Raw genomic sequence first — 27,631 nt, forward strand, 5'->3', positions numbered from 1 at the left:
GAATCTTGGACATTGCCAAAGCGCTCTTCTAGCGCTACCCATAGCTCTCTTGCATTCTTGATCGACATATACTCCAATCTGAGTGCCTTGTCCATATGGCGTCGCATCAAGATAACTGCTTGAGCATGCTTTGTAGGTGTTCATATGAACACAAGATCCGGGTTAGATGCCTGGATTATGGGTAATATTCCCTTTGAAGTGAGATGGTTCTCAACATCGGTTACCCAACTGTGGTAATCCGAGCCTGTTGAGTCAAGCATGGGAAAGTCGAGTCTAGGTTCATTCGACATCCTGAAAATAAGAAGAGAAGATATATTAGTTTCGGAGTTAAACTTCCACGAAAACTAAAACAAAAAGATTTCCGAGCTATGCTACCAAGAAATGAATTTCCAAGAATCTCTTTTGGATTAGACCAAACAATAATGTTTTAATATGGTCACAATTTGATGCTTATGGACGCTCTTAGTCCAAGCTTTGTGAACGCTCTTAGTTCACAAGAACACTCTTAGTTCGTTTAATTATGAACACTCTTAGTTCATACGAACACTCTTAGTTCGTTAAGCGTGAATCCCCACAATTCCGCTTTGTTAAATATCAAAATCATTTGGCAACATATATTCCAATATTTGCAGAAAATAAAAGGAATTTAAATAGAAGAAAGCAGCAACCTTAATTATAAAAACTTACGTGATTGTTCTTGGCTTGAAGACACGCGCGTGTTGATGCAGGCGTGTAGCTAAATTAAGATCGCTGAAATCTGGTCGGAAATTGGCAGTTGGTGGGCTGCCCTTCTCCCTTCCTTTTTTTTTTTTCTTCTTCTTCCTCTTTTTTTTTTTTCTTTCCGGGCCCAGCCCAGCCCTTTCCTTTTTTTTTTTTTCGGGCCCAGCCCTTCTCTTTTTTTTTTCTCTTCTTTTTCTTTCGGTCTTCCTCCCTTTTTTTTTCTTTCGCGACTTCCTTCTTCCTCTGGTTCTTCTCCCTGCAGTTCGCCGGTGTTGCGGTGTGCAGAGGGAGGCTGATCGGAGGTGCTGCGGTGTGCGGAGGGAGGCTGATCGGAGGTGTTGCAGATCGGAGGCCTGGGCTGCTGCTGCAGTTCGACGTGCTGGTGTGATCGCAGATCGCGGCCTGGGCTGGTGGGCGTCTGAGCACGGGGGCGCTGGGGAGGAGGCCGGCCGGGCTGGGCTGCTGGGTTTGCAGGTGCTGCTGGAGAGGTGAGGCTGAGGTGAGGTGAGGCGAGGCTGAGACTGAGGCCGGTAAGGTGATGGCTGAGGCCGGAATGGAGGATTTTTTTTTTTTTTGTTTTTTTTGTTTTTGGGTTGGCGGCAGAGAAGAAAAAGGTTTTTTTCTTCAAGGGTTTTTTTTTTCTTTTTCTGAAGGTAGGGTTAGAACTCGTGCTGATAACGTGTTGTAGGAGAATGGAATTGTGTGTATTATTGATAATAGGAGCCCTTTAAATAGGGAGTTACAAGGTACCCAAAAAGGTAATAGAATCCGATTACAATTGAATACCTAGAACACATTCCTATTACAACTCTAACCCTAGTTTGTAGAGGCACACATTATGTCGATATCCTTCAACACATACATTAATCATGAATAGGAGAGCCCTTCGAGAACCTATTCAATCTATCCTCTGAAAACTTAGTCAAACGTTTTCTGTTCTGGTTTTAACACTCATGTATTACATTTTGTAAGACAAATTACAAGCACATATTACCATCTGGATAGCGGGAATTACTCATTGACTCACAATAGAATCAAAACTGATCTCATAAACACGTGGCTGGCAATAAGACGAAATGAAAATGCAAGGTAGTAAAAATGTAGACGGATGTCTGTGTGAAGTCTTTTGTAGACGGATCATCATATCATGATCAAGATGACCTATATAGTCGTGACAAAGCCAATATGTGTTTAAATCCAAGAGATCTTCTCTCATAACTTTATTGGATTTAATAGCTCGAATAGTGGTGACATAAAATCCACTAGAAAGACGCATAAACTTCTCTAAGATGCGCCTTTGTACGCAATTATTAGAGGTATTGCAAAGGAACTCATTTCTATTCTCTACATACGGTTTCGCATGGAATCCGTTAGCTATTCATAGGGTACGATTTGCCCTAGAAGCTTAGAAAGTTTCTGTGACAGTAATCAAGGTGCCATTTGGCAAGGGGAACTTGGGCTATTCCATGTCTTTAAATTAATACTGATGGCCCAGCCATTGTAGTCACAAACTAATATGCTCATAATCAAAATGGAGTCATAATGAAAAGAACTCGAAATTTATTCATAAGCCAACGGAGTACATCATTGTCTCTTAACCATTAGGAAAATCTAATCCAAATGCTAGCTAATGCAAAACAAAGGTAGTCGTTTGACTTCTTTCGATAACTCCAAAATAAATATGACCAGGTAAGTAGAGAGATATCGGTGGAGCAAAGTGTTGGTATATATACCGCCTAAGCACAAATATCTGAAGCACAAGGCTCACTAGTCACGTGAAACAAAGCCAATAATGCCCATAAATGATGCCAATACCATACACTTGTGGTATCGGGTAGGCCACACCTAGTCCCACATTGGAAACAAAGGGGTGACAAGCCCACCCCCACACTATAAGTACATGTCTCTCCACTCATTAAAGGTAAGCCACCACTCTCCATTTACTCCTACCTAGTCTACATTCTTACATGTATCTTACTTAGACATCGGAGGGTCGAAGGCCGGCTAGCCCGGTCTTCCCTCTAACCTCTGTTCATGGCTGCCAGGTACGGATCTCGGAGGTGGAACGACAACCCCGTTTCTACCACAGAAACATTTGGCGCTAGAAGGAGGGTTCGAACCTCCGAAAAACACACATAGCTCACCACAAGCAATTTCATCACTTTGCTAGAAATTTTTTTCCAATCACTAATTTTCTCTCTGCTCTTGAATCGCTCTGCTCACGCCTCAAGAGTTCATCTCCTTCACACATCCTTCTTGATTTTCATCTCCCTCACATGAAAATCAATCTTTTTCAGCTTCTGCGTTTCTGTTTCACAAAAATTGGATGAGAGAGAGAGTAGATCTGAGATTTTCTCCCTCTTCCACGGCTGGCCTCTTGCACTACTACACAACTCATCTGCTTCACATTCACTCAACCCAACACCAGAGGGTCCTGGGTTTCAGAAAATCATGTTATCAAGATGCTGAGTTCTTTCAATTTACATGCTGGGTCCTTTCAATTTACAGAGTTCATGAGGAGAGAGAAACTAGATCTAGATTTCTCTATCTCCTCCACCAGTGGGTATCTAAGCACAACTCTGCCTCACCTCCACCACTATCGTGCTCAGTGTCCTCCGACAATCCACCAGCAGCCTCTCCGTCAACCGGCGATGCCCGAAAGTAGCCCACGCGCCGCCTCCATAGGCACCCAGAAATTTTTTCTGGGCACCCACGACCCTTGCTTTCCTCTCCGATCGTCACTACAATACAAGGGCAACTTCCTCTCATCCATGATGAAAATGATTTGTGTTATTCTCTCTACACCCAGATTGGTTACCTAGGATTCCTCTCTCCTCTATCAGCTTTCCATATCCACGAGCTTCACGGCTCTGTGTTCATTAAGTTCATTAAGGAGAGAGATGCAGATGCGACAAACAACCATGACAGAACCTAATCTGAGCTCCTCCCGGTGATAGCTCAATCCCCCGGCAATAGCTTCGCATCCCAATAGCAATTGCATCTCCCGGTACCAATTTCACATACCAGTACTTGCCCACACTGGCGGAGGCAGTTCAGGACGAGTGGGGGCCACTGCCCCCATTGAGATTATGACACATGGCTCATAAAGATACAATTTGCCCCCATCAAGTGGCCAGATATAAACAACATATATGATATATGTATATATATTGTGTTCAGTGTTCCCACAATGGCATAATTCAAAGCCCACAAATTTGATAGTCCAAACCGTCTAAACATATCAGTAGGCCCACAACACACAACTCCCACAAACCAACGGAAAAAAACAAGAAAAAGGGGAGCATGAAGCTTCTTGTGCAACCCCATTCAGCATATATATTCAAACTCAACTACCAAAGCCAGCACTCTGCACTCAAAGTCAATAAACTGATATTGCTGGCTTCCTAGGTTTTGCGATGACTTCATTTCTCAAATCCCAGATATCGATATCTCTTTGTTGATCAAACTCAACTACCAAAGCCAGCACTCAAGTTGATTAATTTGTTTGTTTTTTTTTTACTGTTTTTCTTCTCCTCTGTGGCTTTGTTCTTGTGTATTTCCTATAGACTTATTGAGAACAATGTGAATTGATGACTTGATGTTCTATCATCAGTATCATGTATTCATGTTCTACAGGGTATGTATTTTTGTTCATCAATGGTCTTTTGGTGTTTAGTTAAATTTTTTGGCCCCCATACAAATATATTCCTCCCTCCGCCACTGCTTGCCCATGCCGGTACTTCTCTCGGTGATCTTCATCGATACCTCGCCTCTCTCGGTATCGTGACCACAATCTCATCTCGGTATCGCGGCAAAGCACCTCTCTCGGTGACCCTCACCGATACTTCGACATCAATCTTGCTGACGCACACCGACACCATACTCACTAACAAGCAGTCTTTCAATCTCTCTCGGTGTCTCGGCGATATATACAGTTTTTTAAAAAAATGATCTCTACACCCAAGGAACCGAGCTGGACACCCAGTTTCTCTCGGCAACAACTTCACCCAACTCTTGCTACGATTTCAATGCTCAGTTACAGCGGCAAAGCTGAAGGCAATGTTTTCATGTCTCGCAATACAATTCTCATGAACATCTCTCTTTTCAAGGGATTCCAAAAAAAGAGGGGCTGTGGTCACCCATCAATCTTCTATGGACACCCTTATGAAAACTCAGCAGATATACTTGAATGCCGAAGTGATCATATCACCCCGTCCCTGAGCATATACCAGGTAATGGAAGACTTGCTTTCTCCTATTTGGGCTCCTGCAACTCTTACAAATGCACACTCTAGTCTCTACTCCCTGGACGACTACCAGTTAACGGCAACTACAACCTCCCTGCAAAGATAATTTCTCATATATGCAATCAATTTAATTGAAATTTCAAACTTGCTTGGCCTATCTCGGTGGCTTCTATTTCTATTGACACATTTAAGGCATGACCAAGTGCACTGAAGTACATCTGTTGGCTCATTAGACAATTGAAACATCATGAGCCTTGCATGTATATTCTTAATTTGCTAGTCCACAACTTGGCACCACGTATCGATAGCATGGTCAAAGTTGTCTGCTCATGCACAATTTATTTCACCACTATGTGCACAATTATATATGATGGGTCATCCACCACTACATAGTGCACATGACACACACACACACACACACACACACACACACACACACACACACATATACAGGCCGGTTCTGAAGCGGACATCCGCACTTCGCTAAAGTGCAGACGACGACGCAGCAGCAGCGTTCCAGGCGGCGATGGCGGATGGAGGCCGGAGGCATCCCAGAAGGTTCTGGGCAGCGATCGAGGTCGGAGGAGGTCGAGGTTGCATGTTCTGGGCAGCGACTCGACCTGCAACTGCAACTTTCTGGGCAGAGCTGCAATCTCGTCGCCGGCGACTCCACCCTACTGCAGACCAGTCCGTCCTACCCCTGGCCTCCGTCCAGCAAGCGGCGCCGTGCCATCGAAGCTTGATCGAGGCTGCTGCGTCGACGTCCGCACTTTAGCAATAGTGCGAACGTCCTCTTTGGAACAGCTCCGTATATATATACGGAGAGAGAGAAGTATGCATGTCAAGCATTAATGATTTACACCAATCTGCAAGTATATATTTATTCGCTCGGATCATATGGCAGCAAGCATCACTTGCCGACACATCACTAGCAAGCATCTACCGCTTTAGCTCTGTCTAATGAGATTATGCATGATCACATGTGCCTTACTATCGTACAAACCAATTCTGCTAGCCAATACATTATGTTCTCTTTATCTCCTCATGTTGCATGCGGTTTTGTCAAAACAACTGATTACAATACTCTTTGAGACATGGAAAGAGTTATTTGATCAATGCCATTGTCTCCAGACATTCACGGATTCACCTGCATATTGACCATGCCATACTACAATACAAATGACATGCATTTGTCTACGGACATTTATCCAATGATGGCAGCACCGTACTTATTAACTCTCAACACTGATGGATATATATTTGAAACTGGGATATGCATATTTATTCTCTTTGCTCACCAAGTCGCAATACTATCATTTGACATGACAAGTCTTGCGCACAATCTTGAATTATGCGGGAACATTGCTGATATTGGCATACTATAATTATCTTCCTCAACACCAAATTGAGTTATACACAGCCCTCCATAATTGTCAGTTGCTGCCATGTCCTCATGCTCATCAAAAGCCAAGCTGCTTTCTTTATTATGCTCCCTTGTCAGGATTGAATATATACATACCCTTCTTCTAGAGGTTCAAAGAGTTATCCATGCCATGCTTTGTGCACTGCCATGCTCTTGGCGTGCCAAAATATGCAGACAAATCAAATTTCAATTATCATACATATATAAGCTGCTAATCACTGACCTATTTTTGAGGAAGTATACTTACTCAATCAGGCATCTTCTTATATGAGCAAGTTCAAGCAAGCTGTTGATGACTATTTATCGATCACATGGAGTCTTATATATGGACAACTCCAATCTCTCTATAATATCTTCACCACTTGCGAATGGCTCAAGATAAGTTCTCATCTATACCCTTTTAATTCGAAATAATGCTATGCTTCACATGCTTCATTGATTACTACAATCTAAGCATATGCCTACAAAATGTGATCATCTTAGTGGCATATTCATTTACTATGCCTTAATGTTAATGCTATGCTTTAAATGCCTCCATGATTATTAAGCTTGTTTACAAAATGCAAAGTATTATTCGCATCTCCACGATTATATTGCTACATGCATACATGCGATACTTTCCCCACATACTGCTACATGCATGCTTAGCACCTCTATTGTTCATATCTACATGAAATCCCACTAGCGAGAATAGTCCTCGCTCTCTCCACACTAAATGTCCCCGATACTGGGGGGACTTGCACACCATACTCGCCATGCCTGAATGATATACACTCGCCATGGTAAACGTTCTCGATACTGGGGGACTTGTACACCATACTTGCCATGCATGAATGTCACATATTGTCATGCCTGAATGGCATACACTTGCCATACTTGAATAGCATACACTCGCCATGATAAATGTTCTCGATACTGGAGGAATTGCACACTCTACTCGTCACGCCGAAATGGCGTAACACTCGCCATGCTCCAGTGGCGTACACTCACCATGCTCCAGCTAGCAGTACCTTATCTATGCTTCAACGTGTTATCTATGCTTCAGCGATCTGTACTCGCCACACTTCAGCAATATATTATCCATGCTTCAGCAACATATTATCCAGGCCTCAACGATATCTTCCCTACGCTTCAATAGTATCTCATCTATGCTTCAGCAGTATATTCTCTACACATCAACGATATCTTTACTATGTTTTACTAGTATCTCCCTTATGCTTCAGCGGTATCTTATCTATGCCTCAACGTTATATTCTCCACGCTTCAGCGATGTACTCACCATGCCTAGCGATACACTTGCTTAGTGCATACTCGCTATGCCCCAACGATTTCCTTCGCCATGTTTCAGCGATGTACTTGTCATACCTCAATGACACACAATCGCCATGCTTCAACGTGATATATCATCCTATATGATAAATGTCACACTCGCCATGTTTCAACGATACACTCGCAATGTTGTAATGACATGCTCCCAATGCTTCAACGACGCAGTCGCCATGCTGTAATGACATACACCCAATGCTCGCCACGTTTCAGCGATATCTTATTTGTGCTTCAGCAGTATATTATTCAGGCCTTGGCAATCTCTTCTCTATGCTTCAATAGTATCTCATCTACACTCCAGCGGTATCTCACTTATGCTTTAGCAGTAACTCCCATATCTTTCAGTTGTATGTTATCTATCTCGCTTAAGTACCACTTATCTCAAAACCTTCCTAGACATCATACTCATTTTGGATGAGCCTATGTGAAGAAAAACTAAACCAATGGAATTTACTACAAAGTATATGGCAATTGCCTGTTACATCTCTTGGAAAAATAAAGACTTAAACAGAATTGGCGATCTATTGATCCCAGCTAGATTTGTAGTCTTCAACCCTTCACTGTAGATCATCTTCTTGATCTTCTTGTTCCACATAGTGAGCTTCTCTTGCTTCACAATATGCTTTGTAGGCGGTGACAATTTCTTCATGAGCTCTACAAATGTATACCCAATAACCGGATACTTCACATCAAGAACATACATCTCTTTGCTTAGACTCCATTGATTGAGGCGCTTTGAAAGCGTCATTTAGATGACTCTTAATGTTGGTGGCGCCATCAACATGGCCAGAGGCGTTGCCTCCCTCTCTCTTTCCACATTGACCTCTTAAGTTCCGTGTTCGCCTATTTTGGCGGTTACATTCCCAAGTAGAGCGATTATATGGACCAGAATGTCCAGAAGTATCCTTAAGATTAGGGTTTCTCTCTTGGTGCCCTCTCTTAGAGGCGCGACTATAATTAGATTCCGGAATATGCTCTGTTTCCACGGATCTCGAATTATAGTTCTTCACAAGGATGTTGTCATGCTTTTCAGCGACATTCATAGCTCCAATGAGCTCATGAAACCTTGTGATCCGTCATGCAGTAACATAAATTCGATAGTTCTTAGCAACCATCAATGCAGAGACGGGGAAGGTAGAGAGAGTCTTCTCAATCAACATCGCATCTGTGATCTCTTTACCACAGAATTCCATTAAGGATTTAATGCGAAGTGCTTCCGAGTTGTAGTCAAGAACTGACTTGAAATCACAAAAGTGGAGGCTATGCCATCTCACTTCTAGGTCAGGAAGTAGGGAGTCACGGAAGTTGCCAAATCTTTCTTCGAGTGAGACCCACAACCTTCTGGGGTATTCTTCATTCATACACTCGTACTTGAGCGAATCATCCATATGACGAGTCATTAGGATGATGGCTTTCGCCTTATTTGCCTCTAAGGCTGCTCTATTTGCTTCTAAAGCTTGAGCTTGCTCAACAGTTAGCACGTCCTGGCTAAGCTCGAGAATCGTATCCAGGATTCCATCGGCCTTGAGATGCTGGCGGACATCACGAACCCACCTGTGATATCCAGAGCCAGTTGTTCTCAATGGAGCAAAGTCCAATTTGTTCAGGTTACTCATCTTGAAAGAGAACAAGATAAATGGTTAGTTTCGGAGCGAAAAAGGCTACCACGAAAACATATAAAATTTCTGAGCGTAATCGCTTCCAAGAAATTCAATTCCAAGAGGTATTGAATTAGATCGAAACAATGACGTAAGTGGTCGATCATAAATTCTCTACAAACTCTAAGTTTGGAGATCTCAACAATCTCCAAGCTTGGAGTGAGCACAAACCCCCACAGTTCGGCTTAATTAGGTCTCCCCTATAATGAAGAAAGTGGGGTAGAAGAAGGGAGGTTGCAAGTCCCCGAGAAAAAGAAAAGAAAAACAATAAAAAAAACTTCAAAAACTAGAACTAATAGAACCTTTAAAACATACCTTGAAAAGTGTAGAAAATTACCGGAAAAAGTCGCCGGAACTTGTCGTTGGTTGGCCGGAATTATTTGGGTTGCGCTTCCTTTTTCCTTTTATTTTTTTTTCTTGTTCTGCCTTTGACCAAAGTGTGGCCCGCGGGGCCCCTTTTTTTTTTTTCTTTCTTTTCTTTTCTTCTGACTTGGGCCGCCGGGCCCTTCCTTTTGCCCTTTTGTATTTTTTTTTTCTCTGCGGGGCCGCCTCCTTTGTCTTTCTTTCTTTTCTTCTTCTTCTCTTTCTTTCCTTCTTATGGGCACATGGGCATTATGGGCCTATTTTTTTTTTCTTTTTCTTTCTTTCTTCTACGCGGCTTCTTCTTCCTCCTCTTGGTTTTCTGTTTTTTTTTTTTTTTTTTTTTTTTTTTTCGTTTTGCTGGCAGAGGCTAACCAGCTAACTGATGGGATGCGCTGGGCAATCGTTGGGTAGCAGGGGGGTCGCAAGAGGCTGTTGCGTGGCTGCATAGGGTAGGAGAGATGGTGGCAAGGTTGAGGTTTTTCCGGGTTTTTGGTTTTTAGTTTTGGGATTTCAGGGTTAGGGTTTCGTGCTGATAACGTGTTTAAGAAAAACTGAAATTGGGAGAGAATTGAGTTGTACTTTCATTGATAATAGGGGCCTCTTTATATAGAGGATTACAAAACATAGAATATCTATGAGCTGTACAAGGAAAGATAATCGTACAATTAATCGGATATCTATTAATATCTCCGAGAATATCTCTAATTCAAAACCTTATTACAACTAGGTCAAGTAACCTAGAGTTTGGGCCAGACACATATTCTGGATTTACTTGAACAGAATCGTCTCATTCCACCATTTCTCTAGTTTTTATTTCTGCAGTTAAATATCATTAAATACAGACAACGATATTAGGTTAACTACCCACAGAAAATTTATTTTTCCATGTGTTTCGTGAAGTTAATTTCCTTGCGAATGCTATTACCTCCACAAACCATAGCTCCTCAGTTCCGAAAGTTTGGCTTAATCATCTTCCTATAGCTGCCCTCTCGGCTTTTGATTGGGATCAGTTCAATTTTAGTTGCTCTAGAGGCTTTTCTTTGTAATTTTCAGTTCTCCTTAAAAAAAAAAAACAAACAAACAAACTACCCCACAGAATACGGTCATCATAGGTGCAATATATTGTCATAGAGTAACATGTTTGATGATAGATTGACGTAAAATTTTGGTGGCCCGTGAAATGTGACCTATTAGTAGAGGTCATTGGCAATTTGGCATCAAGAACGAATGGGGTCAGAATAAAGAGTAAATAAATGTTGTTGTCAATTTTGTAATGTGATCTTGACGCCTTTCACTCCAGAGACATTAACGGAGTCCTAGAGTGAAAAGATTATTAAACATTCAGACCAACCCAACTCTTTTCAGTTTTGAGTTTGGACTACGAGGATAGACATAACTCGAAGTAATAATCCGAGAAGGAAACCAACTTGGATCAAATCAAGTTGAGGTCCTGCAAGTTCATATATTCATTCTGTGATTCCTGCATGTCCAACTAATTAAGGTCCTGCAAGTTCCATCAGGTACGTACTAATAGTAACCATGGCTGCTCCTAATTCCTCATCATCATCAAGGTCCGAATTGCCTGATCTGCTTTCGAATGTACACAATCTCGTACCCTTCAAATTGGAAAACGAAAACTTCTTCGCTTGGAGGTACATAATCATCACCATACTCAAGGCTTACAATCTCCTCGGCTACTTGGATGGTTCACTCGAGTGCCCTGAGAAATTTGTTCGAGTCCAGAACGACGATGAAGCAGAATCATCAACAACAGCAACTACTTCACAGATTAATCCAAGCTATGAAATTTGGTGCAGAGAGGATCTAAGAGTGATGCTGTTCATCAATGCTATGTTGAGAATATATACATCCCACATGGGAAAAATGGGACATTGCCTATGAGTTTATAAGGGTTTGGGCCACTCCATCCATTGTCAATTGGTTTTGGATGTGAACCCCAGATTACTTTATCATGGTATCAGAGCTAGGTTACCCACGTGTGCATGCCTAACGGCCACACGGGCTCCACGTCACCCAAAGTTGTCCACGTGTATGGCTTGAAAATTCGCCACACGTGCGGGGGCGTGTTGAGAATATATACATCCCACATGGGAAAAATAAGATCTTGCCTATGGGTTTATAAGGGTTTGGGCCACTCCATCCATTGCCAATTAGTTTTGGATGTGAACCCCAGATTACTTTATCATGCTACACTGTCAGCAGAAGCACTCTGGGGCATGCGCCGCAACTGCCCCACTACAACTAGAGAGCTATGGATTCAACTTTGTGACCATATCTCACAGTTTCCTATAATTTAGTTTCATTATTGATTTTTCATTCGAACTACGAAACCTTAATATAGATAAAGCAGCAAATTAGTCCTTTGCTCGGCTTGGCCTGAAATGTGTATTGCAAGTCGAATTATAATTATAAGGTTTAATATTTTAACTCAATGATACAGGATTGCCATTAAGTAATAGATTTCTATACAGAGTTCAGATCAAAAGTAAAGCGAACTCATGCCAAACAACCAGAATAGTAAGATCCTATAATCAGTGGTATTTTCCTGCAAAAAAAATGGATTACATTGAGATAGTACAAGTTCCCTTGGTCCACTTATTCTAAATCATTCAATGCCTGGTGAAACCAATTTGATTATCATAGTTCTGATATAAAGGGTATAATTCACCACTTGCAAAACAAACCGGAATCACTTTTCATTCAGATAACCACAAAATTAAATCGAACAGAGAATACTTACATTTTTATTTGAGGTGCCATACAGGAATCCTCTTCAGAGTTACCAACTGAGTCCTTTCATGTTAGCACAAGAAGATCCAACATGAAGAATAAAGCTGAGCTAAGCTTCAAATAAATCCAGTACCAAAAGGCCACAGTCTTCTCAAAACAAAATCAAAATTAGACTTGGCTTTTTTGTGGCATGTATTCTCCACTTCATCATAAAGTATGGTGTAGTTTGAGCTACTGACATTTCTGAAGTAACAGAATTTGCCACCATGATATCTGTACACTTCCTGTGTATTCCCCACTCCGCTAACTACCAAATTGTTTTTTACAACCATATTACCCTCTGCAGTCTGCAAATTTCTGAGAGAGCTCTCCAAGAGTCTTGAACCACCGCTTGCAGATTTCTTCTCAATGAATCCCAAATCAACGTTTGTCACATATAAATAAGTTCCATCTTCTTGTTCCAACAAGTCAGTGTACAAGGAAAGGAGAAATGATTTGTTTGATTTCAGTGAATGAACATAGGAAGACGGCGTCTTAACAAGAACGGTATCATTGAAATTTATGGTCTGGTCCACTGTCTGCAAATTGCCATCATTCCCCATGATCATTTTATTAAGGTAGGAAAAATCTTGAATTGACTGGGTTGTGATATTCCCATTAGAGGACTTCACCCACCCAGTTGATGAGACTGACCTGCTAACCCTTGTCACAAATGTGCCATTTAAACCCACAAAATCCGACACCACTGAAACAATAAGGGGCAAGCTAGTATGCTTCACAAGCTGTGCTTGAGTTCTTGTGCCCTGTTTGTCCAACCAAATATGCAAATTTGCATCAATGTACCATACATTCAAGGCATTGGTAACATTAAACCCAATCTTGTGGCTCTTCCCATCCAATATGTTCCCTAAAAACGGCGTGATTTCGATATCATAAGAAGGTAGATCAAATGAGCCAATGCCGGTAATGGGTCTCCACAGAAGAGGATTGACCCCTCCAGTGTAAACCACAGTAAAAGGCCATACAGCACCAACAACCACACCATCTAAGCTCACCACAACCTCCCTAAAAGGCCCATTTCCGGGCGTGCCAGTAAGGTTGTTGGCAGCAATGTACTCATTAGTAGGATTGGCATACCAAAACTCATCATTCTCATGAAATGAAACATAAACCTCCAACACAGCCCTATAAGCATTTCGAGGAATCTCAAATTCCTTCGACTCGGTATCAGTTGAATTTTCAACTTCAAACCACAACCCATCAGTCAAAGGCAGATTTCTCGAAATGGGCAGAATCAAATCCGCCCAAGAATGGTACCCAGATGCCAAATCCCCCACATTTTGATCATAACTATGCAAACTCGCCTCAGCAGGATAAAAATGAAAACTTATATTCACATGGTAAACTCCAGTATATGTTGAATCAACCAAATTGCCAAGATAAACAGCTAGTGTCTGGTTCTTTTGGAGCAAAGAATAGTACCTGGTGATGTCCTTCTCAACACTCCAGACAATCCCATTGGTCCTTGGCTCAGCTGTGCAGCTCCTGAGAAGCTCAACCCCAGAAAGCCAAACCCCAAAAATTCGGTCATATTGTCTTCCTTTGCTTGTAGCTTTCCATTCAAGAACAATCTTGGAGAAGTTCTGAGATGGGCAATTTGAGGGTGGGGAGTAGTTGGCAAAGACAGGTGGTTTGCCATAAGTGTAGGCAAAGTCATGTTGGAGAATGAGCTCAGAACAAGGCTTGGTTGGGGGTACTGGAATGGGTTGGGTTACTTCAAAGTAAAGGGTGGGTGAGGTGGCATTGAGAGAAGTGGATTGGGAGATGAGCTCTGATCTGAGTTGGTTGAGTTTGTGGACATTGGCAATGGAGAAGAGAGGTTGGAGGAGGAGGAGGAAGAGGAGAGGCAATAGAGTAGCCATGACTAGTAGTTAAGAGTTGTGAACTTGTGAGTTGTGATTGCTTTGGTGGTTTACTTTGTTATATCAGCTCCTACATTGGGGCCTAGGAGATACTTTGTTCTGTTTTATTATTGAGTTGTTTGGAGTGGTATACAATGCTGAGCTGGGTTGATCCTAAATTCTTGTATTCATTACCTTTGAAGGAAAGTTACTTCATTGTAAATTTTTTCTGGGTAAACTTTACTTTTCTTTGTGGAAATTATAGTTTGGATAGCTACTCATTGCTACTACTGGTCACATGTGGTACTGATTATAATGATTGACTGTATTAATGGTCTCGGTATTGGAAATCAAATTTGGAAATAGTTTCCGAAACTAGTAAGTGTTTGATATATGGATTTTCATCATTTGCATCCTGAAATTGCTTCTAGTTCCCTTTTAGAGTCACCCAGTATTAAGCACCTGAACCAAATCTTATAAAGGCTTTTGGTAATGGTCCAATTGTCTCTATCCACTGTGAAGAAGAAGAGTCAGTAGTGAATCTGATTTTAGGTTTAGATGTTCTTGATTTTGCTTTGGTCTGAATTTGGGGAACAAAGGAGATGAGAAGAAATGAGAAAAAAAAAAAAAAAGACAGTGAATACAAGACTGTCAAATTTGTCAAATTTAACAAATTTAACGTGGGACTCTCATGTCATGTCTTTGTTAGGCCTTTTGGTATGTCTGACAATATTGTCCATTGTTGTGAAAGAAAGTAAGAAACTATAGGCACTTATGCATGGCCTCTATTTTTTCTTGTCTATAATAATTCCTTGGTATATGAAGATTCAATTCTACTTAAATGGTTAGATTTAAAACTAATATGTGATGAGAGTCGCCTTTCAACGAAAAAAACCTCCATAGCCTCCAAAGGAACATAAGGAGAGGCAACTAGGCTGCAAATCTGTACATAGGTTGCAACCTAATACAAGCAGAGCATGTGAGCAGAAGGCTTAGATTTGGCGCGCGTAAAACTTTAAAATTGCCTAACAAATCGATCATTTGTCAAATTTGCGAAGGTAAAAAGTAAAAACAAAAGCAAAACAAAGATCTCATTGGTTAAAAGCTAAACAATTTCTCAATCTTCCTTTAATTTGAACTTCATTCCCTCTTTACTAGATGATAATGATAATTCTCCTTCTAGGTGTCATCCATCATTGATTTTAGCATACTCAAACACTCTTCCACATCAATGAAATCATCAGTTATACGCTAGAACGAGTGATATGCCAAGTCCCTATTCTAAGATTCTAACAAAAAACTTAAAGCATTCTTAAATATTTGAATAGATTACAGATAGTTGTAGGGTGTCTGTCGATCTTTATTGGAGATAAACCTTTAAGCAAAAGCAGCCAGCAAACTGAAAACAATGTGAATTTAAAAGAGTTGTTTACAACCATGTTCAAATGAATCAATCCTTCAAAGCACAATGATACTTATGCAGTGTAATGAATGATATACATGATATAACTCAGAAGAAATAGGCTGGCATACTTGATCATCCCAATCACAATACTGCAATATTATAGAGAAGTACAGATTTTTTTTCGATTGAACACGGAACAAAAATTGTTGATCTGGGAAACCCAAATATGAAACATTTAGCATTGATGATTAGCAAATTAATCCTTTGCATGTCCTGGCATTACATGTATATATTATAAGTCTAATGATTCTCCTGTGTCCTGTATTGTTTAAGGTTTAATAGTTGAACTCAATGATAAAGGATAACCAATAGGTATTAGATGGTATTAGATTTCTATACCAGGTTCAGATTACAGTCAAGCAATTTGATTCTGCACAAAGTAGCTAGCTCCTACAATCAATGGTTTGTAATTTCTTGCATAAACTTGCATTATTATTGAGATTAGTCGAGATTTCACCTGAACCACTTTTCATAAATTATTCAATTCCAGGTAAAACAAAACTAGACTGACTTTTAATTTTCTAGGGAACAATATCCATAAAATCAAATGGAATACAATATACTCACATTTGAATCTGAGGTACCGCCATACAGATGGAGGCACCCTCTTCAAAATCTTAGCAAAGGAGTACTTTTATGTAGCACAAGAAGATGCATCAAGATGAATAAGCTAAACTTCCTCATTGTTCTCAAATAAATCCAGCACCAAAAGGCCACAGTCTTCTCAAACCAAAATCCCAGTTAGACTTTGGTTTGTTGTTGCATGTATTCTCAACCTTATCATAAAGTATGGTGTAGTTTGAGCTGCTTATATTCCTAAAGTAACAGAATTTTCCACCATGATATCTGTACATTTGCTGTGTATTCCCGACTCCACTGACTACCAAATTATCTTTTACAACCATATGACCCTCTGCATTCTGCAAATTTCTGAGAGAGCTCTTCATGAATCGAGAACCAGCACTTGCAGTTTTCTTCTCAATAACTCCCAGACTGACATTTGTCACCAATAAATATGTATTATTTTTTTGTTCCAAGTAGTCAGTGTACAAGTAAAGGGGAAATGTTTTGTGTGATGAGAGTGAGTGAACGATGGAGGAAGGCGTCATGATATGAACAGTGTCATTGAAATGGATGTTCTGGTTCACTATCTGCACATCACCATTATTCCCCATGACCATTGTATTACTGTAGTAAAAATTTTGAATTGACTGGGTTGTAATATTTCCATTCGATGACTTCACCCACCCAGTTGATGAGACAGACCTGCTCACCCTTGTGATAAATGTGCCATTTAAACCCTTGAAATCTGACACCAGTGAAATAACAAGGGGCAAGCTTGTGTGCTTCACAAGCTGTCCCTCAGTTCTTCTGCTCTGTTTGTCCAACCAAATATGCAAATTTGCATCTATGTACCAAACATTCAAGGCATTTGTAACATTAAACCCAATCTTGTGGCTCTTCCCATCCAATATGTTCCCTAAAAACGGTGTGATTTCGATGTCATAAGAAGGAAGATCGTATGAGCCAATTGCAGTAATGGGTCGCCACAGGAGAGGATTGACCCCTCCTGTGAATATCACTGTAAAAGGCCACACAGCACCAACAACATGACCATCTATACTGACCACAACCTCCCTAAAGGGTCCATTTCCGGGCACGCTAAGGTTGTTTGCAGCAATGTACTCATTAGTAGGATTTGCATACCAGGATTCATCATTCTCATGAAAGGAAACATACACTTCCAACACAGCCCTATAAGCATTTCGAGGAATCTCAAATTCCTTCAACTTGGTATCAGTTGAATTCTCAATTTCAAACCACAACCCATCCTTCAAAGGCAAATTTCTAGAAATGGGCAGAATCAAATCCGCCCAAGATGCCAACTTTTGGTCATGATCAATCAAGTTCTCTTCAGCAGGATAAAAATGAATACTAACATTGACATGGTAAACCCCAGTATAGGTTTTATCAATCAAATTGCCAAGATAAACAGCAAGTGTCTGATTCTTCTGGAGTAATGAATAGTACCTGGTGATGTCCTTCTCAACCCTCCAGACAATCCCATTAGGCCTCGGCTCTGCGGTGCAGCTCCTGAGAAGCTCAACCCCAGAAAGCCAAACCCCAAAAATGCGGTCAAATTGCCTTCCCTTGCTTGTAGCTTTCCATTCAAGAACAATCTTGGAGAAGTTCTGAGATGGACAATTTGAGGGAGGGTGGTAGTTAGCAAAGACTGGGGCTTTTCCATAAGTGTAGGCAAAGTCATGCTGGAGAATGAGCTGGGAACAAGGCTTGGTTTTGGGTAGTTTAATGGGTTTGGTTACTTCAAAGTAAAGAGTTGGTGGGGTGTCATTTAGAGGTGTTGGTTGGGAGATGAGCTCTGATCTGAGTTGGTTGAGTTTGTGGACATTGGCAATGGAGAAGAGAGGTTGAAGGAAGAGGAAGAAGAGGAGATGCAACAGAGAAGCCATGGTAGTGGTTGAGTTGTTGTTGGGGGTTTACTTTGTTTTAACAGGTCAATGAGTATTCGAGGGATGCTCTATTCTGTTTTATTGAGGTTTTTGGGGTGAAAAACAATGCTGAGCTGGGATGGAAACTAATGTTAAATTATTAATTGTAGTTTCTCTGGATAAATATTTCCAAATAAATACATTTATTGCGAATCTTTGTCACCTGTGGAGCTGTGGCAATGATTAAAATGAATGACTGTTCACTGTTATAGTATCTGGGTTTTGATATGGTCCATATGGATATCAAATTTGTAAATAAAAAAATTGGGAAATACTTTTCAAAACCACTGCAATTGCTTTTTGTTCCCTTTTAGCAATTCCAGTACCATGTACCTGAATCAATTTTGCAAAGGCTTTTGGTTAAATTTAGTAGTCAATCTACTTCTTCCTCAAAAGCAAACTACTCTTTTGATTTGGGTGTCTCTACTCTCTTGTCTCTGGTTTGCTCTTTCCCTGTATCTAGCTGTTTTTCCGTCGTCTTCATGTTGAAGTTTCTTCTCCTTTCAATTAATGCATATTTCAAAAAAGAAAAGAAAAAAGGGGTTTTCCTGTCTATAATCATTGATTGAACAAAATGAGGTATCAATGGCAGTGAATTGCATTGCATCAGAAATATGAACATTTCATTAAGTAACAAGATTTACAAATATTCTTAATTTACACTTAATTAAAGAGTTCGATTTAAAACTGATATCTGACCAGAGTCCCCGTTCAACAAGAAAACCTCCAAAGGAACATAAGGAGAGGCTATTGACGATCCAAATCTGTAAGTAGGTTGCAGTATCTTGCTACCTTTGGCGCACACAAAACTTCGAAGCCTTGGTCCAGTTCTCATCTGCCAAATCTACACGATAAACACAAAAGAAGAAAGCAGATCCCATCAGTTCGAAGTTAAACACAGTTGCTTAATCTTACTCTAATCTGAACTTTGTTTATCTCATTGCAACTAATGATAGTTCTCCATCAAGGTGTCATCCAGCATTTCACGTATATTTCAAAACTCATCCCGATCAACTAAGTTATAAACTAGAATGAGTAATGCCAAGTTGAAAGCATTCTTAAATATTTAAAATGACTTTTTCTTGTGTAGCAACTTACAAGTAGATATAAAAGCAGGCATTTGATTATCACTAGCATATATGGTGCTTCCAAGCTCTCCATTACTCTTGTTTATCACAAGTTTTATACAAGAAATTCCATAGAAGCAATCAGTGATCATTCATTCTCATGAGTACCATCAGCTTTGATTTTAACGTGACGAACCAAATGCCTTCCGGTTTATGTCAAGTAGTAGCTTATTGAATGAGCCATTCACTTTTGAATTCACTTTAGTTGCTTTTCCTCAAATTTTAAAGAAAAGAATGATGCCTAGTGCCTGTCCTTTAACTTCTAAGGACAATTTGGAAACCATGTATATCAGTTTGAATATGCTTCCTGGATCCTACTTTCACTCACCAAGTCTTGAATAGCATGTGATATCTCTTATTCATATATTATGTGATCAACACATTTCTATTCCACAGATTAAAATTAAGTAAAAACATTGTAGGCAGTTGTACACTAGTGCTCCCAGTTCTGATTCTAACATTGCAAACCAGATGCCTTGCTATCAAGTTTTCACCACATACCTTGAGTTGTTTTTGGAATGTGGAGAAAATAATTTGCAATGTGATTGTTGTAGAAAAAACTAGAAGAGATGCAACTAAGAGACAAAAGGGATCTTGGACTGCTGGAATGTTGGGAAAAGGAATTACTTTTGAACAGGAAAATGGTAAAACAATGTACCTCAATAATTCCTTTTCTAGGGGCATGAATGACCAAACACAGGCAGTAATCACTCTTGGTAGGTTCATAATAACGGGAACTAGAAGCTGCAGTGTTTTTATTGACCAGCATCTCCGTGAATAGGCAGCTAGCATCCCGATATCCCTGCAGATTGAATTATACCACCATCAGGGAACCCAATTATATCAAAATGAGAAGAAAAGAAAAAAAAAAAAAAAAACTCAATCTAAGGATTCAAGATGAAAACCTTCCACAGTCGCACTATGACAAGTGCTTGAGTGTCTAAAAGCAATATGCGACCAAGTGAATCTGTAATTGCAGCCAATGTGCCACTAGGTGATAAGGTAAGCTTCTCACCCTTTCTCGGGAAGTCCTTCAAACATGTCAATGGAGAAGCTGTCACAAATCAAAATGCACATCATTAGAACCAACAGGATTTTACATGAAGTTGAAAAATGATTGGTGAGAAGGATTCCAAATGCTTGGACAAAGAAGTTATCATAGTACTAACACTAAAAGGTTGCGATTTAATTCCCCTTGAGTTTATGATAAATTATATCGTATCACTCATCTGAACTCCTTAGACTTGGTTGAAGGAATGTCCATAGCTACAGAGAAATGTACTTTTGTCCAAATGCATGTCCATGCACAACTAATGAAGGTTGGACACATATAATTTAGGTGCTGAAGTATGCAATAAAACAACATGATACATTAACTTAGTTGGCTAATTTCAGAAATTAACTGGTTTAATAGGAGTAGGTGGACAGAATAGATAAGGTGAAGCACCCAGAGTTTTCAGAAAATTCACTCAAATTTCAAAGAGTATTAATCAGTTGTTTCACAATCTGTCAACGGATCAGTATAACATCTTACTTTAAACCTAAGTTTCCCACAAACTCTGTTTATAACAGCAGGGAATTAATTACATTAACATCTCTTAAAATACATATGCATCCCAGATATGCGTCAAAATGGGGTAGCTGTTGTGATGCCAACTGTAGGCTGTAGAGGGGCCTGGTTGAAACAACACAACAAGTTCAACCACCTTCCTCTTACTGTTACTGTTACTCTGACATGAACAATCTTTTAATTGTTTTTGCGTAGCTTTCATCTTTGCACTCTTTGCTTCCTTACAAACCTTGAACAAAATATTGTTTCTAGAGATGTCATATAAATGAATCTTATTTCACTTTAATGGGACGGTGAGTTTAGAAAGCTCAAATAGTCAAATGGTTTCTGTTTTCCAGATGTTTGAAAACTTACACATAAGTCAAAAGTGTGTAATCCTTTCCTAATCATTTGCTTTATTATTATTATTTTTTTTGTCTGGCTCGATTGCACTATTCTTTTATCGGCATAGTTTCATCATACTATCATATCTAGTTTCCTATGATACGATATGAAACTATATCCACAGAAATAACGGACATAAATGCAATCCCATGATTCCCATCAATGTCCGGACAAAGTATTGAGATAAGATAAAGAAACAACAAAATATCAATCAGCATGTGATTCAACAATCTGTTTCTTCCTTCATTCCTATATTCAGCTAATGAAATTTATTAAATATACTCGGACAACAAAATTATTGAACTTCAAGTTAATAACAGAAGTTGATTATTCTCACCTCGAGCAAATGGTTGAGGTGTCTCATCTAATTTCTTAGGTGAAGTCTGTTCACTTCGCCATATCAGTTTTGAGAATGAGGCTATTGTTGAAAATGTTGCAGGCACAACTTTAGACAAGATAGCTCCCACGAAAGATCTATTTTTATCTTCCGAAAGTCTTTACATGACGAACCAAAATATAGTAAATAAATCTACCAAGAGTAATAACATAGAAAAACATGAGAAGTAATTACATCAACTGGGAAATCATTCGATAAAACTAACCTGAAGGCTGAAATTACCGCATCCTCTCCAACAGTGATTCCACAGAAATAATGTTCACTTGACTGCCCAACAATAAAAGCAGCTGAATTCAAATCCAGAATAACTATTCAGAAAGTTTCCGTGAATAATAGAAAAGGCACCATAACCATTACTTTCAGCAAAACTCCAAGAATATTAGACAAACATGACAATAAGGAAAACTTGCAAGTATGTAGAGCTGTATTTCTGTAAATATATTCCTGCTGGTCAACTCAAGAGAACCTTATTCCATAAGGAAGACTACTGGAGAAGTGAATACCTGGATTTCCATCAGTGGTGGAGGCATTATGCCAGTGATTGCTGCATCAGCACAACTACCATACTTGCTGACACTCCATAACTGGTAAGGTAATTTTCCATAAGAATTTCCCAAATCATCAGACCTCCGATTTCGATCCCAAAAATGAGACTGTGTTTCTTGAAACCACTGCTGCAGCTTATTCTACATTCCAAGCACATTAAGCATACTATTAGAAACCATACAAATTAAGCCTCTTAAGGCTAGAAGCAAATCTGAAAACCAAACTCATAACCAAATGACACCTGAGACTCCGACAGTAACCATCATATGCTGTCTTATTTATTTCTTTATGCCACAACAGAAAACCAGAACTACTTATCCTCCCGCTATATTAAGCTCACAAATGCAAAACCAAAGAGCAAGAATAACACAATTTGTGCTCAAAAGATGGCATTGCAGCTAAAACTCTCATTTGTAGCAAGATAAAAAGATGCTACTCATACCTGAATATCCGAACCATCAAAACGGGCGAGAATGCCTGGCATAACAACACAAACCTCCTCCGAGGATGTATCGTGGCTCAAATCTCTCTTCGTTCCTCGGACCCTCAACCGTATGATCCTAGCTGGATATACCATCTGTAAGCAAACAAAATCAATCACCAGTTGCTTCAGATTTGAAACAATAACATAATTCAAGTTCAGCAACTCATCCCAGATATAATCACCAATGCCAAATCTATTAACTTTAGATTTACCCATCATGTAAAATCTAACCAAAACTCTTCAATGCATAGTGAAATTCAATAACATTTATACCAAAGCTAAACTCTTTCCAATAGTAAATAATCCATAATGGTGAAAAGCTATTTACTTTTTACCTGTTTATGGATCAAATGACCAGCCAGAGAGTAAAAGAGGAGATAGCCAGCAGAAGTCCCGGCCACAACGACCCGCATCTCATCAAACACCAGCCACTCAATCGCCGTCACGAACTCGGCCTCAATTGGCGACAATTCGGGTCGGATCTTGACCCGGTTCCCGTCGGGCTCGGCCCACCCGAGTACCACAATCACCGACCGGTTCGCGAGCGCGATGCAGTGAGTGTCGATGGCGCAGAGGAGGTTCGGAGTGTCCACGAGCCACCCCTCCTTTCCGGCGCCGAGCTCGCCGAGCTCCTCGCACGCTATGCAGCCCACCTCCGTCGTGTGAACCCGCCTCGCCATTTTTGATCGGATATCGAAGAAGAAAGGAGAGACATATAACTATAAAAGCCTTCTTTGAAACGGCAACGTTTCAACTTTTTTAAACAAAACGCTGCGTTTTGAATGTTCTTGCACTTTTTGCTAGTTAGTATCTGTTTGAATAGTCTTCACTTGATCCGTAACTGACTATGAAAATTATGTTTAATCATCGTTGAATATAAATTATATTTATTGTTGGATTTACATCTAAAGATAGTTCAATAATATATTCTTGATCAATAATTGACCAGGTGAACATTATTGTTCAACACATAGTTGTAGTCGAGGCTCTTGGCATTGCTCGGTATGTTCTCTTGAGGCTGATTATAATTTGAGATTTAAGCACTATGGTCGCGTTTATTTGCCTAGAGATGATACTTGGACAAGATTAATTATCTCCTATCTAATGAGAAGTTGTGTTTGGACGTCCGGATATTAAGTAACCATCAAATTTTAATCATGTCAGATCTTCATATCAAATCTTGCTGAGAAGGTAAGATAAATCTTAGCCATTTGGATATGATCAAAAAAGCATAACGTCTTCGTCTTCAACCTCACCGAGAAAACAAATTGAGCCTGTCTGCTGAAGAAGAAAAACTAGGAGCTCGATAATAAGAGAGCGGATCAAACTTGGCCTCCTCGATGAAACTACCTCTTCTCTTATTTGGATTGGGCAGCAAGGATGAGATTCTGTAAGAGGAAATCGATTTCTCATCCATGGACCTGGACAACGTCGTTTTCCTATCAATAACGGTCTCGCGGTCTGAACCCAAACCCTCGCTGCTGCTCTTTATCGTCTTTTTCGATGTAATCTTCTTCGTCGGCGTCCTCTTCGGTGGTGAAGCGAGACGGCAGCTTGAGGCGGATCTCGATGAGGCAGTCGATGATTTGGTCGACGGTGCGTTTGTGGATGTAGAAGGCGGAAACGACCATGAGGGAGGCCCTGACTAAGGCAGCCATGGCTAAGTTGAGACCGAAGGTTGCAGAGGTAGAAGATGAAGATGACATGGCTCTGTATTTTTTTAAATCCTTTAGTTATCCAGTTCTGAATCCTATTACACAAACGCAAGATTGGTTTGGAGTCAGCATCTCCTATCCAATCTAATCTAGTCTAATCCATTTTGAAATCCTAATCCAATCTTATCTACTCTACCAAATGTGGCCTATGTTCCCCAATGTACTCAACAATTTCATTAATCACAGTTTGAGTGTAGCCGCACTGGTTTTTGATAAAATAAAAAATAAAAATAAAATAAAACGCTGCGTTTTGGATGTTGTTGCATCGCTAAAACTCGAACCGAACCGGGTCCTCAAAATCGAAGAAATCGAAAATGCTGAGTCAAGACCCTTCGCTCTGTAAAACCCTAAACCCTTCCCTCTTTCTTCTCACTCCATTTCCGAACCCTCTCCGCCAAACCCTAACCCTCAAGCCCTCCAGCGCTCCAAAACGCTTCGGTATCAGAGCGGTGTCCGAAATTCCCCAAATTACCGTCCCCAATTTCACAGTTTCCCGCCAAATTCCGCGGGACCTGCGCGCTTTCGCCGGCCGGAGCAAGAAGAAGGCCGGAGGAGGTCCGGGAGGCTCCGGCGGAGACGGCCGAATCGATGCAAACTCCGAGTATCGCAAGGAGGCGAAGAGAAATGCTCGCCGGAAAACCAAGAAGCTCGCCGAGTCGATGTTCTACCGGCTCAAGAACCCGAGCCGGAACTACCCGGACAACTTCACACAGGACGAGCTCCAGCAAATTGGGCTCGGGTACGACCGTATGGTCCGGTTCATGGAGAAAGACGACCCGAATTTGCGCCACCCGGACGATTGGTACAAGTACGGCGAGTTCGGACCCTACTCGTGGAAAGGGGTCGTCGTCGGCGACCCGGTTCGGGGCCGGTTCACCGACGAAAGGGTGAGTATAATTAGTGAGGTTAGGGATGAGGAAGAGTGGGAGAAGATTGAGCAATTTGAAATGGGTCAAGATTTTGGGAAGAGATTGACGCAGTTGGATAAGAAGATAGGGCATAGGTACTTTTGGGTGTTTGTGAGGCACCCGAAATGGCGGCTTTCGGATTTGCCGTGGGAGCAGTGGACTTTGGTTAGTGAGCTGGTGGTGGAAGCTGAGAAGAAGCAGAGGTTGGATAAGTGGAGCTTGATGGGTAGGCTTGGGAATTTGACTAGGTCATTGATAACTAAATGTGCAGCATGGATGAGGCCGGACATTTTGTATGTGAAGAGGCCGGTGTATCAGTGCCGGTTTGAGCCTCAGGATGATTTTTTTCATGTGTTGGTGCCGTTTCTGGATCCGAAAACGGAGCAGGATTACTTGTTTCAGTTGGAGAGAGAGGATGGGAGTGCTGAAATGTGTACTTATTATGCGGGGTTGTGTAAGATTGCGAAGGTGAATCAGAAGGCGTATGTGGATGATGTGGTTAAGGCTTATGAGAAGTTGAGTGATGAGGAGAAGTCTAGGTGTTTGGGGTTTTTGCTGAAGAATCATCCGGTTAAGTTGTTGCATCCGTATACGAAAGAGTGGAAAGCTAAGTTGGAGGAGTGGGAGTTGGGTTGTGATGCTCCGGATAGTGATGATGCTGACCTCCCTATCAATGCGGCAGAGAAGGAGTTTACGGATTGGGTTGAGGTCGATGATGAAGATGACAATGACGGTGAGGACGAGGAACACAATGGTGATGAGAGTGATAGTGAGGAAAGTGATGATGTTATAGATATGGAAGAGGGTGAAGATGATGTCTTGGGTGTCAAGGACGAGAATTTGAGTGAAGAAGAGGATGAGAAGTACTGGGAGGATGAGTTTGAAAAGGCTGCGACTAGTGCTGAAGCAATGGAAAAGCTAGCAAAACGGAGTGTTGAGATAACTGATAAGTTCTACAAGAAACAATTGAGGGAAATGGAAGGAAAGGAAGGTGTGAACTTGGTAGAAGATGGTGATGAAACTGCCATGAGGGGAAAACGACCAAAAATAAGTGAGGAAGAATGGAAGCTTGCTGGGTATGGTCCATGGAGGAAAAAGATTAAGAAGAGTAGAATTCCTCCACAGTTGTTCTTGCGAGCAGCAGTTAACCTGTATACCTACAGAAACCTTGTGAAGGAGATTGTTTTGACTAGGCATGCAATTCTGGATGGTGATTTTCCTCAAAAGGCTTCAAAGAATTGATCATTTGTCTGCTGCGAATGAGTCATCTATCATGAATTTGCCTCTTGCTGGTATAACTATACAGCTAGTCAGCAACTACGCATAGGCTGTAATCTGATTGAATCAATCTCAATGAGTTTTGTTAATGTAAAAGGAGTTGTATGAAGATAAATTATAATGTTAGAACAATTTTGCCAACGTAGTTTTCTGTTGCAGTATCAATATTTGTTAGAGTTGCACAATGCCAATTTCATTTTTCAGGTTTTCAAGCATGAAGTAATTGTTTTGGAGTCTTTTCTTTTTTTCTTCGACTGATATTTGTTGAAAAGCCAGAAGGCTGAAGGAAGAAATACAACATTACAACAACTCGGAGCCATTGCTCACTGTGTGATGTAGAATTATCCGAGTTCGAAGAAGAAAGCACAGTGGACCAAGCATTGAGTAACTCACTTACACCCACCAGAACCAGATTTCCCACAACGTCCGGACAATAAAAGTGAAAAAGCCACTCTGATCATCAGTTAAATCCCTCTTCAAAAGCCATCTATCAAGAGTTGTATGTAATGTTCTTTTTCAATGGAATATAACCAAGAACGATGCCAAACCAAACACTGTCCGGGAACAAAGAAGAACACAATGCTCAATAGTCTCGGGAGATAGACCACACAAGCTACAGGGGGAGTTCACAATTACTTTCCTTTTGAAGAGATTCCAAAGAGTGGGGATTAAGCCAAAGAATGTTTTTAACTTTTGGACTAGTTTCAGTGCTCCAGATCAGTTTCCAAGTCTTGTGATGAACAGAATGAGAGGTTGAAGCTCTGTTATTTTCCTTCTGAGGTGTAACAGAGTGGAGCAACGATAAGCTGACCTTAGAGAGTAGGAGCCATGCTTCTCCAAATGAGTTTATACTATCCTC

At 40.6% G+C, this 27,631-nt stretch overlaps 4 protein-coding genes across 5 annotated transcripts; 1 reads left to right on the forward strand and 3 right to left on the reverse strand.

The window, feature by feature from the left end:
• Positions 1-12,175: 12,175 nt before the first annotated feature.
• LOC133728209 (peptide-N4-(N-acetyl-beta-glucosaminyl)asparagine amidase A-like) lies at positions 12,176-14,465 on the reverse strand. Its single transcript, XM_062155615.1, has 2 exons — positions 12,498-14,465; positions 12,176-12,302 (listed from the first exon to the last, which is right to left on the reverse strand). The coding sequence occupies exon 1, from the start codon at positions 14,407-14,409 to the stop codon at positions 12,604-12,606; it is 1,806 nt and encodes a 601-aa protein (XP_062011599.1). The 5' UTR covers positions 14,410-14,465; the 3' UTR covers positions 12,176-12,302; positions 12,498-12,603.
• Positions 14,466-15,636: 1,171 nt separating this feature from the next.
• LOC133732174 (peptide-N4-(N-acetyl-beta-glucosaminyl)asparagine amidase A-like) lies at positions 15,637-18,382 on the reverse strand. 2 transcript variants are annotated; one of them, XR_009856972.1, is made up of 2 exons: positions 16,421-18,382; positions 15,637-15,787 (listed from the first exon to the last, which is right to left on the reverse strand). XR_009856972.1 is itself a non-coding variant. In XM_062159659.1 (1 exon), the coding sequence occupies exon 1, from the start codon at positions 18,322-18,324 to the stop codon at positions 16,543-16,545; it is 1,782 nt and encodes a 593-aa protein (XP_062015643.1). In that variant the 5' UTR covers positions 18,325-18,382; the 3' UTR covers positions 16,347-16,542. The 2 variants fall into 2 exon arrangements, 1 of the variants encoding a protein (XP_062015643.1); XM_062159659.1 differs by lacking the exon at positions 15,637-15,787 and having other exon boundaries at positions 16,347-18,382.
• A 558-nt stretch (positions 18,383-18,940) lies between these two features.
• Positions 18,941-23,582, reverse strand: LOC133728210 (uncharacterized). The gene is made up of 8 exons (XM_062155616.1): positions 23,207-23,582; positions 22,830-22,964; positions 22,345-22,527; positions 22,047-22,108; positions 21,782-21,939; positions 20,396-20,544; positions 20,149-20,292; positions 18,941-19,207 (listed from the first exon to the last, which is right to left on the reverse strand). Exons 1-8 carry the CDS (start codon positions 23,549-23,551, stop codon positions 19,031-19,033), a joined length of 1,353 nt encoding a protein of 450 aa, XP_062011600.1. The 5' UTR covers positions 23,552-23,582; the 3' UTR covers positions 18,941-19,030.
• A 1,284-nt stretch (positions 23,583-24,866) lies between these two features.
• Positions 24,867-27,160, forward strand: LOC133728211 (uncharacterized). The gene has a single exon (XM_062155617.1). The coding sequence runs from the start codon at positions 24,901-24,903 to the stop codon at positions 26,734-26,736; it is 1,836 nt and encodes a 611-aa protein (XP_062011601.1). The 5' UTR covers positions 24,867-24,900; the 3' UTR covers positions 26,737-27,160.
• Positions 27,161-27,631: the final 471 nt, after the last annotated feature.

The sequence above is a fragment of the Rosa rugosa genome, chromosome 2 (assembly GCF_958449725.1).
Source record: "Rosa rugosa chromosome 2, drRosRugo1.1, whole genome shotgun sequence".
NCBI lineage: Eukaryota > Viridiplantae > Streptophyta > Magnoliopsida > Rosales > Rosaceae > Rosa > Rosa rugosa.